The sequence below is a fragment of the Oryza glaberrima genome, chromosome 9 (assembly GCF_000147395.1).
Source record: "Oryza glaberrima chromosome 9, OglaRS2, whole genome shotgun sequence".
Classification (NCBI taxonomy): Eukaryota; Viridiplantae; Streptophyta; class Magnoliopsida; order Poales; family Poaceae; genus Oryza; species Oryza glaberrima.
In genome coordinates, this window is record NC_068334.1 from 8,281,438 (window position 1) to 8,295,880 (window position 14,443).

General features: G+C 54.5%; 2 protein-coding genes across 2 annotated transcripts; both read left to right on the plus strand.

Moving 5' to 3' along the window:
• Positions 1-6,168: 6,168 nt before the first annotated feature.
• Positions 6,169-7,975, plus strand: LOC127783685 (uncharacterized). Its single transcript, XM_052310877.1, has 2 exons — positions 6,169-6,407; positions 6,805-7,975. Exons 1-2 carry the CDS (start codon positions 6,169-6,171, stop codon positions 7,973-7,975), a joined length of 1,410 nt encoding a protein of 469 aa, XP_052166837.1.
• A 29-nt stretch (positions 7,976-8,004) lies between these two features.
• On the plus strand, positions 8,005-8,550 carry LOC127783686 (uncharacterized). The gene has a single exon (XM_052310879.1). It carries the CDS (start codon positions 8,005-8,007, stop codon positions 8,548-8,550), a length of 546 nt encoding a protein of 181 aa, XP_052166839.1.
• Positions 8,551-14,443: the final 5,893 nt, after the last annotated feature.

Consider the following 14,443-nt stretch of genomic DNA (forward strand, 5'->3'; position numbering starts at 1 on the left):
GATTATCCCTTACTCCGATGACACCTAGCGTTGAAACCTGTCCTTATGTCCCTTTACGCCGTCTCGACAAGGCCTCCGAGGAACCTAAGGGATCTTCAGCTGGGGACGCCCTGAGCCGATAAGGCCTTGTCAGATCCTGTAGAGACGAAAAACCATGTAAGATCTGGTTGTGTAAGAGTTCTCGCCGTGCGTATTAACCAAGCCGTGAAATTGGAAATCAACTTTCCAACCTCACGGCTAGGGGCTAGGATCAGAGCTTATTAAACCAAGGCAAGTCAAGGGTCCAAGAGCCTTATCCTCCAACGACAAGGCTGGGGGCTAGGGAGAGTGTACGACTCAAACGGCTGATCAAAGTCATTAACTGAGAACACACTCTTACACACGACATCCAGAGTAAGATACATTTGTTAAAGGAATATTTCTTTATTCACAAAATAATTCTTACAGTTTTTACATAAATCTCCCACTACATTACATCTTTCCCTAAGATATCTGTGACAGGGCACGAGTACTACCAAGAAGGCCAACGCCAGTCCATAGACTGGAAGATCTTCTTGGCCAACGGCGACATCGACCTCGCCAGATGGTCTATCTCCGCCGGAGTTCTCCGAGAATGAGCAAAACCTTCGCGGAGAAATTCGAGGTCCAGGCGCGGGCGGTGAGAGAGGAAGTCAGCGAAAACTCGTCAGGATTCGCCGGGATCGTGGACTTGACGCCGCACTCCTCGGCGAGCTGATGGAGGCCAGTGTAGGTGACCCGCAACAAGCCACGGATCTCAGAGAGGTTGTTCCCGAGTTCCGACATTCGGTCCTCGAGTCCCTTCCATTGACGCTCGTTGCCGGCCACCAGCTCCCTCATCTTTGTGAGGTCCTCACGGGCTTCAGCTAACTCGCGCACCAATCTCTCAGCACGCGCGTTCGCCGTCGCCGCTTCCGACCTCGCCTCCGAAATCTCGCGGCCGATGCCGCGAGCACCAGCTTCGAGAAGGCGCCCCATCTCGACTTGGAGCTCCTCCCAGGTGAGGACAGCAGCTGGCAGAAGATGACCCGCTGCGGGATCGCTGACGGGGCCGCTAGGCGTCGCCTCCCGGCTCCCGGTCACGGGCACGACATCTGTCGAGGCCGTGGCCGGTGACGCGCTGGAAGCTCCTCCGGACTTAGCCCGTGCAACCTTCGCCCGCGCCTCCCTACGGACAACCACGAGTCAGACACCGTTTGAACGAGAAGCATGAGAATCCAAGAATCTATTTACTTACTTCTCGCCGATCGTCACAATGCGCTGTCGTCGTGGAGGTGGAGGAGACGCGTCTGAAGCCTAAAAGACAATCAATACAGAGTAAGAAGAAACCCTCCTTGCTGCATGATCTAACGACAAGATAAAATTACCGAGGGGGTCGCTGCCTTGCGACGGTGTCCGAGTATAGACAAGAATTTCCTCGCCTTGGTCGGGACATTGCCACCGCTAGTGGCGGCCGCATCAGACGCCTCCTTGACAACCTTCTCCTTCAGAGATGTCGCCACCTGATGGTCCGCGAGCGGCCCGATGATGTCAGTCAAAGGAAGGGCCTATGCTTAATCAAGTCATAAGGTGATTTCGAAAGGAGAATGCGGGATGCTTATCGAATACACTTACGTTGATGGCTTCATCGCGTTCCGTCGCCCCCTTTTCACAAAGGGGCACGAGAATGTCACTCGCCGTGGTCGGGCTGCTGATCATCACTTGGCCGACGCGCCACTCCACGGTTTCGCTGCTCAGACATGTCAATCAAGAACCAACCTTCGATGAGTCAAGAGGAACGCAAACACATGCACGTCAAGATGAATGCGAGAAAGATACCCCGAGGAGAAAACCGGGTCATGTAATCCGGCCCGGAATAGTTATAGGCTGGATGGGCCCGAGCCTAGAGCGGCTGGATCCGCCTACTGACGAAGTCTGCAGCGACTTCATATCCCGACAAGCCCCGTTCTCGGAGATCATCGATGATGTCGATAAACGACTCAAGAGAGGGGGTCAAGGGGGGCTTGGCGGTCCAGGCCAGAATCTTGTCCAAATGATCCTCGGGAACAACGAAGACAGGGTTCGAATCCTTGTTCTCAAGATAGAACCACCTGTTCCGCCACTTGTTGCGGGAAGAAGGACACTGGAAGGGGATATAACGTGACTTCATGCCATCACGAAGTCAGAACCCGACGCAACCAGACACCCTATTGGATTCCATCCAACGCAGTTCATAGTAGAAACGAAAGAGATCGAGAAAAGGCTCTACCCCAATGTAGGCCTCACAGACATGAACAAAGACACTAAGAAAGGCGATGGAATTAGGGTTCAAATGGAGAAGAGAAAGACCATAGAAATTCAACACCAGGAGAAGAAACTCGGAAGGTGGAGGAAGAAAACCGCAGAGAACGTAATCTTCGATCGCAACCATGCGACCCAAGAGGGGCTGAGGATTAGTACCTCCCGCTTCTCTCTCCATGCTTCCACGGCCGGGAAAGGCGCCGTCCTCCTGAAGGTTCTTCAACATCGCGCCGGTGGAAGACGATTTGCCAAGATCCATTGCTGTTTGAAGATCGCCGGAAAACGAGCCTGAGTTGGTGAACTAGGGTTTCTTGCGGCGGCGGAGAAGGCAAGGAGCGCTGGCAGGCGGTGTGTGTTCAACAGGGTTGGCGGACTTCTAAATGGGCTCCCAAAATTCCTTTAAATAGACACACTACTGACGGTGCGAATTCCAAGGAACGGAGAGAGATCCCCGCCGGAAATTTCTGGGTCCGTTACGCGCGGCAGTTTTCTGGACTTCAGTTCAAAATTCGCTCGTGACCGTTGGGCTTCAAATGGCGTGCTCGACTACGGTCTATCTACACGGTCCTCACACCGGGAATGACGACAGTCTCGACATCCGAAGTCACAAATGGTTGCACGACTTCATTTTAAGCAGAAGTCGGCGGCTACTGTCAGGGTTACGGGTTCGGCATACCCTTTACCCTTCGATATACGTTACATATCGATGTGGCATACCCACGCGCACGCGGATATGTCCTACATATTCTAAGGAAACCTTTCACGAAATCTACAGATGGGAAGAATCCTTCTCGGATAGAACTGGGTCGTCGACGTATCGTATTGGGTCTGATATCTCCAAGTTCTACTTGGAGACCTCCAGATCTGCAATATAAAAGAGACCCCCCGGGGAGGGCATAGGACATCGAATCTCAGAGCCAACACAACCCACACAGCCTACGAAGCCGGAGTCTACGAGGAGCCAAGTCTTCGAGAGCTAGTCGAATCAACTCGACCACAATCTCGCCGGATCCAACAAGTTCCATCGTTCCCTTTGTAACCTGTGTTTTCCACCATATAATCCCATATCAACTGGATTAGGGCTATTACCTATCAAGGGGCCTGAACCAGTATAATTCTTGTCTTTTGATTGCTCGATGTCGCACTACGTAGATCCTTGTACCAACGTACCCCAATACCCTCTATATCCGGTCTGCGGGTATCACCCGTCGACACTATTGAAATACCTACCAAATAGTTTCGAAAAATTCCAAAATGGTTTGAGAATGTTAATTTCACACAAATTAAAATTTAAATTGGATCTACTTAAAAAACACAACTAAATTACATGGTTTGCATTTTTACATAGTTCAAATTACCGTTGTATATTTGTTAAGTAATATTTGATACTATAAAGTATATAGTTTGATGCGGTTTTTTTTTGAAAAATTGTTATGGAGTTAATTAATACATGTCGATGTCATTTGCCGCAATGTATTTTAATTAAGTATTTTTATTAGTAAGATAAATAATCAAACATATGCTCAAAAGTCAATAGCGAAAAAAGTAATATAAAAATATTTAGGGGTACCCTAGGTAAAAAAAAAAAGTGGGGTGAATGGGAATAGAAAAAATAGTAAATTTCACAAAACTACACGTTTTATAGTCCAAGTTAACAGGATGCCACGTCCTCATCTTAGATGGAACAACCACGTCATCTCACAGGTGAATCCATTCATTGATAGTGTGGTTTTGTCAAACTACACTACCAAAATATATGTACTTATGTGCCAATTGTTAAAGTGTGTGCGGTTTTCTGCAATTTGGTCCACAAAACGTGCAAGGAGAGGAGAGGAAGGGAGGTTTTAATCTAATCTAATGGTGCAAAATAATGGATCCACCAGTTTAAATGAAAATTGAGGGCTAGATGTATCCCATCTATTAAAACGCCACGTGGCGGTTTAGTAACGTTTGTAGGAAGTTTAATAGACTTTTAGTATATAACAATAGATCGATTTAACTAAATTTATTTATATTTGTGAAGTTATATATTTTATTTTTATATTGTAGAAATCATATTTTAAAGACCATTGATTTTTATGGATGTATGTCTTTTTCTGTCTTTTTCTTTTTCTATACATGTGCATTTTTTTCTTCTAGCGAAGAATAGGAAGGTTTTATCGTTTTGTTTTCAGTCACGTGCGTTTGTACATACGGAAAGACAAGAAGTAGCGTTTGCATCATGTAGCGCTTGTATGTTATAAACATGAGAAAATTATTTTTTAAATAATAGATCTAATCTAATGGTGTAAAATAACGGGTCCACCAATTTAAGTAAAAATCAACGGTAAGATTATATAGTGCCATGTGGCGACTTAGGAGCGTTTGTAGGGGTACACGTGGCGGCTTGAGAGCGTTTGTAGGGAGTTTAATGGACTTTTAGTATATAATAGATAGATAGATAGATTAAAGTACCATCAGCTTATAATTTTTGTTCATAATAAACGTTAGGCATTGAAATTGTAGTTAACGTGATTTAGCTTCAGTGACTCAATCACGTTACCCTAGTAATTTTTGTTTATTTTTTGAGCCTTTTTTATTATAATTTAAAAAATAGACCCTTCCCAAAATTACTTGTAGAATCTAAACCACTAGCGTAACAAAAAACAACACTGTCACGTTGGTCTGACTGGCGTGGCAATGTTAGTTGGTCACACCGGTTTAGATGGCGTGACAACGATATTTGGCCACACCACCCTCGCTACCATCACTGAAGGATGTCACACCCTGTCGGACATATGGGCCCGGGGATATGTGAAGTAGAGGAGAATTACTTTTCCTCCGGCCACGTGGCTTGGCCAGTTGGCCCCACTCACGTGCCACGCGAGTCGTAGAAGCAGCGGGGGAGGGGGGGCTCGGGGTATGACGTCACCCCCTCGGGCTCTACCGCGCCTTCGCCCCGAGGCCCTCGCCCGGCCTCCACGCGGCAGAGGGGAGCGCAGGCTGAACAGCCATAAATGCGCAGCGCCCCAACTGTCCCTCGCTGCATTTAATGCAGTCAGGGCAGACGTCGGTGCGCCTAGCTAACCCCTGTCCGTCGGATGTGACCGGTCTGTGACCGGCCTATTTCCATCACATCCGATGGATAGGGCAGTCATATCATCACGTCGCCCTTGTCCCCGGCGGAGTGCGGGTAGGTGTGACCCGTCACATCCGGGTGTCACTCGAGGAAGGGCTGTTGCATGTCATCGATCATTTATGAGGGAATGACCGGGTCGTCCCCCGTGTCAGGCGGGGGACGGCGCCGGGTTCCGCTCAAGAATCGGTTATTGCTTAGCTTCCGGGAGAAGGCACATTATGAAGCCCAAAGAAGTGAAGTGGGGTCGCCCCCCTCCCCCGTGGAGAGTAGGTAGAGTCGGCACGTGTGGTATCCCCTTAAAGCCATAAAAGGAGGACCCTGCCCACAGAGAAAGGGGTCGATTCCTAGAAAACCTGAACTTCAGAAGAGAGGAAGCAAGTGCGCTCTCTGAAGTAAAGAAACCCTTGTAACTTCATCCATAATCCCAAGCACAGGAGTAGGGTGTTACGCTCTATTGCGGCCTGAACCTGTATAATCCAAGTGCGTGTAAGCTCGCTGGTAGTCTTAGGGACGAACAAGCGAATTTTGAGAGACGAGCCTCCGCCCCCGGCCGAACTCACGAAAGGGGGGTCTCATGACTCCCTGCTATTGAGGGTTTTCCCTCGACAGCTGGCGCGCCAGGTAGGGGGCGGTTGCGCGTCCCGGGAGGAAATCGCTTTCTTTCGTCCCAAGTTTTTTCAGGACTCTGTCGACCATGGTCGAGGTCCTGGAAGTGGAGGAGGTGGTGGCATTCACCTCCACCCCATCAGGGAATGAGGATTCCGGTGAGAGCCGAGGTCCTCGTCACCGTCGCCATGGATCTCCAACTCCTCCCCGCCGCGAACCTTCGCGGAGGGAGAATTCCGCTCGTTCGGGTGGTTCGGCACTCTCTCCTCCCCGTGGCGGAGGGAGGCCGCGACGCGTCGGGGTACGCCGCCGTCTCGATTATGGAGATGGCGGTTCGCCCCAAGGCGCGCTTCAAGCAGCAGGCGCCCTTCTACGGCATCCCCCAGTAAACCCGGAGCCGGAGACTCCTGTTCAGCGCTGGCTGGACGACGTGGCCAACTTGGTCACTGCTGCCCAACGGCAGTTGGCCACGGGTGGTCGATCCGCTGCCGCCGGTACATCACATACCTCGGTCACCCTCTCCTCGTCGGCGAGGAGAAGGGCTCGTCCATCGGCCACGATCTTGAGGCGGTCTACGGTCTCAACATCGTCGGGGGCCTCTGGAAGCCGGAGGCGTCATGATAGCCTCTACGGTACACAGGACGCTCGAATCAAAATCGAGCGACGCCGGGATGAGCGCCGAGCTGCCCGTATGGGGAAGGTGCCTCCTCGTCCGGAGCGCCACATTCTTCCTCACGAGGCGGCCCTCCTCCCATACTCACCCCTGGGGGGACAGGTTGTAGGGCCTTCGTGGCGAGTCTCCGGAATGTCCGGTGGCCCCCGAAGTTTCGCCCTAACCTTACAGAGAAGTATGATGGTAGCATCAATCCCTCCAAGTTCCTCCAGATCTATACCACGGTTATCGTGGCTGTAGGGGGTGACGACCGGGTCATGGCAAATTACTTTCCCATGGCCCTCAAGGGTGAGGCGCGTGGCTGGTTAATGACCCAGCCCCCCGACTCCATTCACTCCTGGGAGGACCTGTGCCAGCAGTTCATCACGAACTTCCAGGGCACATATCTCCGCCCGCGGGAAGAGGCGGACCTACACGCTGTACGGCGGAAGGATGATGAGTCCCTCCGTTCGTACATACAGCGCTTCTATCAGGTCCGTAACACCATTCCGTGCATTCCAGCCCACGCAGTTGTATATGCGTTCCGGAACGGCGTGCGACACAATCGCATGCTGGAGAAGATCGCCTCCAAGGAGCCCAAGACCACTGCAGAGCTCTTCGAGCTGGTGGACAAGGTGGCCCGGAAGGAGGAGGCGTGGGCCTGGAACTCTCCTGGCACCGGTGCGGCGGCCGCGGCTACCCCCGAGTCTGCCCCCCGCTCTAAGCAGCGAGATAGGAGAGGCAAAATGAAATCAGTCCGCTCCGATGACGAGGGTCATGTCCTTGCGGCGGACGGGCCCACACGGGCCCCACGCAAAGGAAAGGCTGCCGGCGACAAGCTGAGCCCTACTATTCCCTCCGGTAAGGGCCGGTCGGCGGACAAGTGGTGCTTGGTGCACAACACCTACCGCCACAGTCTCGCCGACTGCCGCTCGGTCAAGAATTTGGCCGAGCAATTCCAAAAGGCTGATGAGGAGAAGCAGCAGGGTCGACGGGAGGGCAAAGCCCCCACGACCTCAACCGGTGAACGTCGAGAGGAGGCCAAGAACAAGGCCCCCGCCGATGATGGCGGAGACAGTGAGGATCTGGATTTCCAGATACCTCAAGGGACCGTCGCCACGCTTGACGGGGGAGCTTGCGCTCACACCTCTCACAGAAGCTTCAAGGCCATGAGGCGAGAGCTTCTGGCCGCTGTCCCCACGCATGAGGCGGTCCGGAAGGCGCGCTGGTCGGAGGTGAAGCTCACATTCGACCAGAATGACCATCCCACGGTGCTCGCTTGGGGGGGAAGTTGGCCCTAGTGGTCTCTCCAACCATCCACAACGTCAAGATGAAGCGTGTGCTGGTGGATGGCGGGGCCAGACTGAGCATCATCTCCCCGGCTGCCTTTGACGCGCTCAAAGCCCCGGGGATGAAGCTCCAGCCGTCGCTCCGGATCATTGGCGTTACTCCGGGGCACACGTGGCCGCTTGGCCACGTAGAGCTTCTGGTGACTTTTGGCGACTCCGCCAACTTCCGCACCGAGCGGATCGACTTCGATGTGGCGGATCTCAATCTGCCCTACAACGCGGTTCTGGGTAGACCTGCGTTGGTGAAGTTCATGGCCGCCACCCATTACGCCTACCTCCAAATGAAGATGCCAGGTCCTGCTGGTCCCATCACAATCTTTGGTGATGTCAAGGTTGCCCTCGCCTACGCAGAGCAGCGTGCAGACAACCTGGCGGTGGCCACGGAACCACAGGCCCATGAGGCATCTGCGTCTCACGCTTCCAAGAAGCGCCTCACCTCGGCTGACGAGGTGCCCGTCAAGGAAATCCCCCTTGGCGATGACCCGTCCAAGACCGCCAAGATTGGCGGGACTTTGCACGCCAAATAGGAAGGCACGCTCGTCTCCTTCCTATGGGCAAATTCTGATGTTTTCGCGTGGAAACCGTCGGATATGCACGGGGTCCCCAGGGAGGTGATTGAGCACCACCTTGCCGTGCGGCCGGATGCGTGACCTGTCCGGTAGAAGGTACGGCGTCAAGCCCCAGAGCGGCAGGCCTTCATCAGGGAGGAGGTGGCGCGGCTCCTGGAGGCTGACTTCATTCGTGAGGTGATCCACCCGGAATGGCTGGCGAACCCGGTGGTCGTCCTGAAGGCCAATGGCAACCTACGGATGTGCATCGACTACACCGACCTCAACAAGGCATGCCCCAAAGATCCCTTCCCTCTGCCACGCATAGATCAAATAGTCGACTCCACTGCGGGGTGCGACCTTTTGTGTTTTCTAGATGCATATTCTGGGCACCATCAGATTCATATGGCTAGGGAAGATGAGGAAAAAACTGCTTTTATTACTCCTGTGGGCACTTTTTGTTATACAACCATGCCTTTTGGGTTGAAGAATGCAGGCCCTACTTTTCAGCGCATGACTCGTATTACTTTAAGTAATTAGATAGGGCGCAATGTAGAGGCGTATGTCGATGACCTGGTAGTAAAGACGCGCCACCAGGACACGTTGCTACAGGACCTGGCTGAAACTTTTGATAGTCTTAGGTCCACACGCGTAAAGCTGAACCCCGATAAGTGTGTGTTCGGTGTGCCGGCAGGCAAACTTCTCGGTTTTCTAGTCTCTTCCCGAGGCATAGAAGCAAATCCTGAGAAAATACGTGCGATAGAGAGGATGCGCCCCCTCCCAGCAAGCTTAGGGATGTGCAGTGCGTCACTAGATGCATGGCCACCCTGAGTCGGTTTATATCGAGACTGGGTGAGAGGGCGCTGCCCCTGTTCAAACTCCTCAAGCGCTCCGGGCCGTTTGTATGGACGGAGGAAGATGAGCAAGCTCTCAATCAGCTGAAAGCTTACCTCACTTCCCCTCCCATCTTGGTAGCCCCGGGGCTGGAGGAACCCTTGCTACTCTACTTGGCAGCGACCCCCCATGTGGTGAGTGCCGCCCTAGTGGTTGAGCGTGAGGAAGGCGAACGGGAGGGCCCTCCGACTTGCGATGGCCCCTCGTCCCCCGAGGGTCTAGCGACCAAAGCTTCCTGCCTCCGGGAGGGCCCCGAGGCCCCCAAGGGAGGAGTGCAGACTTTGACAGGTGGCCCTAGGCTCGATGATCCCGAGGCAGTCCGGGATCCCCTTGGGACCACCGAACAGGTGCGCCCCGAGTCACTAGCCCCTAACAGCACGAACCGGCCCCGCCGAAAGGTGCAGCGGCCCGTCTACTTCGTCAGCGAGGCACTTCGAGATGCGAAAACCCGGTATCCGCAGGCCCAGAAAATGCTTTATGCTGTCTTGATGGCCTCGAGGAAGTTGCGGCATTACTTTCAAGCGCATCGGGTTTCCGTAGTGACGTCGTACCCTCTTGGCCAAATTTTGCATAACAGAGAGGGTACTGGACGGGTGGTGAAATGGGCTATCGAGCTGGCTGAGTTCGATCTGCACTTCGAGCCGCGGCATGCAATCAAGAGTCAAATCCTTGCTGACTTCATCGCGGAATGGACCCCGGTGGACGAATCGATTCCATCCAATGCCCCCTTCTCCCCCGGAGAAGAAGAGGATCCAAACGCCGACATTCGTGGCGGGCACTGGATGATGCATTTCGACGGCTCCCTCAACCTTCAAGGTGCAGGTGCCGGAGTCACGCTGACCTCGCCAAACGGGGATGTCCTCAAATACGTTGTGCGTCTCGACTTCCGAGCCACGAACAACATGGCAGAACATGAAGGGCTCCTCGCAGGATTGAGGGCGGCGGCCGGAATGGGCATCCACCGTCTCCTGGTCTGGTCTTAGGCGACTCCTAGCTGGTCGTAAATCAAGTATCCAAAGAATATCAGTGCACCGACCCGCAAATGGAAGCATACGTCCGGGAGGTACAGCGCATGGAACGCCACTTCGACGGACTAGAGCTTCGGCACGTGCCCCGACGCGACAACACAGTTACTGACGAGTTGTCGCGTGTTACGTAGGCACGAGCCCCACTCTCCCTAGGGACTTTTGAAGAAAGGCTCACGCAGCCATCGGCGCGACCCAGCCCTTTGAGGGACCCCAACGATGCGCCCTCCGACCCAACCTCTGGCGACCCGCGCCCCTCGGGGCCCGAGGGGGTCAACCCCGACCCCCCTCGTCAGGTCATGTGGATGACCGACATCCGGGCGTATCTCGACGGCAATACTCTTCCCGAGAACCGCGCGGAAGCTAAAAAGCTCGCGCGTATCTCCAAGCGGTATGTCCTCGTAGAGGGGGCCCTCTACCGGCGTGCCGCCAACGAGATACTCCTGAAGTGCATTCCTCGAGAGCAGGGCATCGAGCTCATAGCTGACGCCCATCAGGGTGAGTGCGGAGCCCACTCAGCCTCACGAACTTTGGTCGGAAAAGCCTTCCGGCAAGGTTTTTATTGGCCGGCTGCATTACAAGACGCCCAAGAATGGGTCCAGCGGTGCAAGGCATGCCAGTTCCATGCTAAGCAGACCCACCAGCCGGCACAGGCCTTACAGGTCATACCATTATCTTGGCCTTTTTCAGTCTGGGGGCTAGATATCATTGGACCGTTCAAGGCGGCTCGAGGCGGGTATCAGCACTTGTACGTCGCCATCGACAAATTCACTAAGTGGCCCGAAGCCTACCCAGTCGTCAAAATCGACAAGCATTCTGCTCTTAAGTTCATCAGGGGCATCACGTCTCGATTCGGAGTGCCCAACCGTATCATTACAAACAACGGCACCCAGTTCACCAGTGAGCTGTTTGGCGATTACTGTGACGACATGGCCATCAAATTGTGCTTTGCCTCACCCGCCCACCCCAAGAGCAACGGCCAAGTCGAGCGAGCCAACGCCAAAATCCTCAAAGGACTCAAGACCAAGACGTACAACGTCCTCAAGAAACATGGGGATTCATGGTTTGAGGAGTTGCCCGCCGTGCTGTGGGCAAATCGGACCACTCCAAGCCGTGCCACAGGGGAAACACCATTTTTCCTGGTGTACGGCGCCGAAGCGGTCCTACCCTCCGAGCTTTCCCTGGGTTCGCCTCGTGTCGCTCTGTACAGCGAGGCCAACCAAGATGACCTCGATTATCTTGAAGAACGGAGAAGGCGAGCGGCCTTGCGCGCCGCCCGCTACCAACAAAGCCTGCGACGCTACCATTAGCGCCATGTCCGGGCCCAATCACTACAAGTTGGCGACCTCGTCCTACACCGCGTTCAGTCGCGCCTAGGGCTGAGCAAGCTCTCGCCAATGTGGGAAGGACCATACAAAGTGATCGGCGTGCCCCGACCAGGTTCCGTTCGGTTAACCACGGAGGACGGCACAGAGCTGCCCAACCCCTGGAATATCGAGCACCTCCGTCGTTTCTATCCATGAAATCGAGATTTTTTGTTTTCCTGGAGCTCAAGCCAGCACCTACACAATCCCTCGGACTGGCCGGGGGCTACCACTATGTATCATGTTTTCCTTTTAAAAGCAATAACCTTCTTTCTACTTCTTCGCAAAGACCCTTTTTCCCCTTTTACTCTGGCTTGTCCCAACTCAAGAAATAATCCGCGTTTGTTCTAAAACCTAAGTGCTGTAAAGTGACCGGAGAACCACCGAAAGGGAGCACGAACGCGGGCCGTGCCCCGGGCTGTGCTGAACCCCGGGGGATCGGAAGGGCCTACACACGGTCGTCCCCGACCCCCGGTCGTTGCAGCCTCGGTCTGGCCAGTCCCGTTGGGCGGCTCCCTCGGGGCGATGGTCTTGCTTATCGCTACTTAGGTTCCGTGGACCGAACGCGGCTTTACCTTCTTGATGGAACAAGCCTGAGGGGGGGGGAACGGGGTCAAACGATATATCAATCGCAGGCTGTCTAATTATCCCTTTCTGCCTTGGTTTTTTCTTTTCACTATGTAACAGGCATCGATAGAAAAGGCAAAAAAGTGAAAGGAATTAAAGAGTTTTCAATTGCAGAACAAGACAGGATGGCACGATGGCCTAAATACAAGAAGTGCTTGTTACAGGCACACAACAAAAGGGAATAAGAAGCGTGAGCGATCACGGAGTGCCCGGCTCCCCGTGACCGGCGCCGCTAACAATGTCGTCCCAGTCGTCGCCGCCGTCGTCGTCCCCGCTTCCGCTCTCCTCGTCCGAGGTATGTCCGGAGGTGAACCGGGGGGCCGACCCCTCGAAGCTCGAAACGATCGTGTCGGCCGCCTCCCGGACTTGCTCCCGGGCCCTTGCTCTCCCGGTCGCGATCGCAGCAGAGGGGAAGAATCTCGTCGGGGATTAGTGTTGGCTCGGCAGAGTCCAGGCCCAGCACCCGCCGAATCACCCTCTTCGCGTCTTCCTCACCCCAGTCCCAGCGCTCGCCCACATGAGTCCGCATGGGGTCGCTGGGACCGGTGTATTCCCACGCTCCACGGGATCGTTCCTGAAGAGGTGCGATGCAGCAGCGGAAGTAATCGCCAAAGACCATCGCCTCTGTGAGGCCCAGGCTCCGCAGGCCCCTGAAGCGATCCCACACCGCGTCATATTCCTCGCCCAGCTCCGACGTCGCCAGCCATGCGGCAGACCTTTCGGGAGGGCCAGCGGGAACTCGAAGTCACGGATGGTCCGGCAAAGCGGTGTAGAACTAGTCCTTCTTCCAATCCTCCCATTTCTTGCGGAGGTGGCTCTCGATGTACTGGCCCGCTGTGCTTGGTCGGGGCTGGAAGTAGCATCCCCCACCACTGCGCCTTGCAGCAGCTGCGGGATGAAGAAGGCCTGGAACAGCCGCATCGTCGATCGCACCCCAATGAACATCTCGCACAAATGCGCGAAGATGGCCAGCGTCATCACGGCATTAGGTGCGAGATGCAAGGCGTGAATCTCGTAGAAATCCAGAACTTCATGGAAGAATCTGGAGAGCGGCGGGATCAAGCCCGCCATGGCGAAGGACAAGAGGTGTACGGATCGCTCCGGATATCGCTATCGTGGCCGCGACTCTCCCGCCCGCACGACGACACCTTCCGGCATGATCTTGCGAGGAAGGCTAAGGTGCCTATCTGCCGTGATGCGGGAGGAAGGGAGCACTGCGTCGCCGGCGTCTTGGGCCATGGCAACCGACGGAGAGATGGTGGAGAATGAGGAGTTTGAGACAGTGTGAGGAGGCGAGAGTGTTAGGGCTCGAGAAGCGAAAGGATGAGTGAGCGATTGGCGAAAGGAAGAAGGCAGAGTCTCCTTCTCCGCCCCCTTTTATCCTCGCCTCATCCGCGTTCGCCTCCTCGTTTCGCGCCCCCATAACTGCCCTCACGATCTTCGCGCTCGCGTTTGTCTCTCCGCATCCCACACCCAATCATTGCGTCGACCGTTGCATCCGCTTCCACCTTTTGTGCACCTGTCAGTGGCACACTCGAGGTGGAGTGTGCAACAGCCATAAGCGCAAGTTGGGCAAACCGTCACCGCTTCCGTCGCAAGTGTAGCGAGCGAGAGAATCGAGGCGCAGTCTAAGTGACCCCCCGGTTATCGCGCCCCAAGCATCTTCATCATGAGCGCAGTCAAAGGCGGTCAAACCACTGCCGTGATAAGTGCGCCAAAGTAGCCACGCGATGATATCCTTTTAGATTCCCTGTCGGGCCCACAACCCCAGTTTGAGGAGTCGTGAGGCGCCATGTCAGAACGATCCTAGGAAATCAATACCTGATATGGCGCCGGGGGCTACTGTCGGAGATATGGGCCCGGGGGTATGTGAAGTACAAGAGAATTACTTTTCCTCCGGCCACGTGGCTTGGCCGGTTGGCCCCACTCACGCGCCACACGAGTCATAGAAGCAGCGGGGGG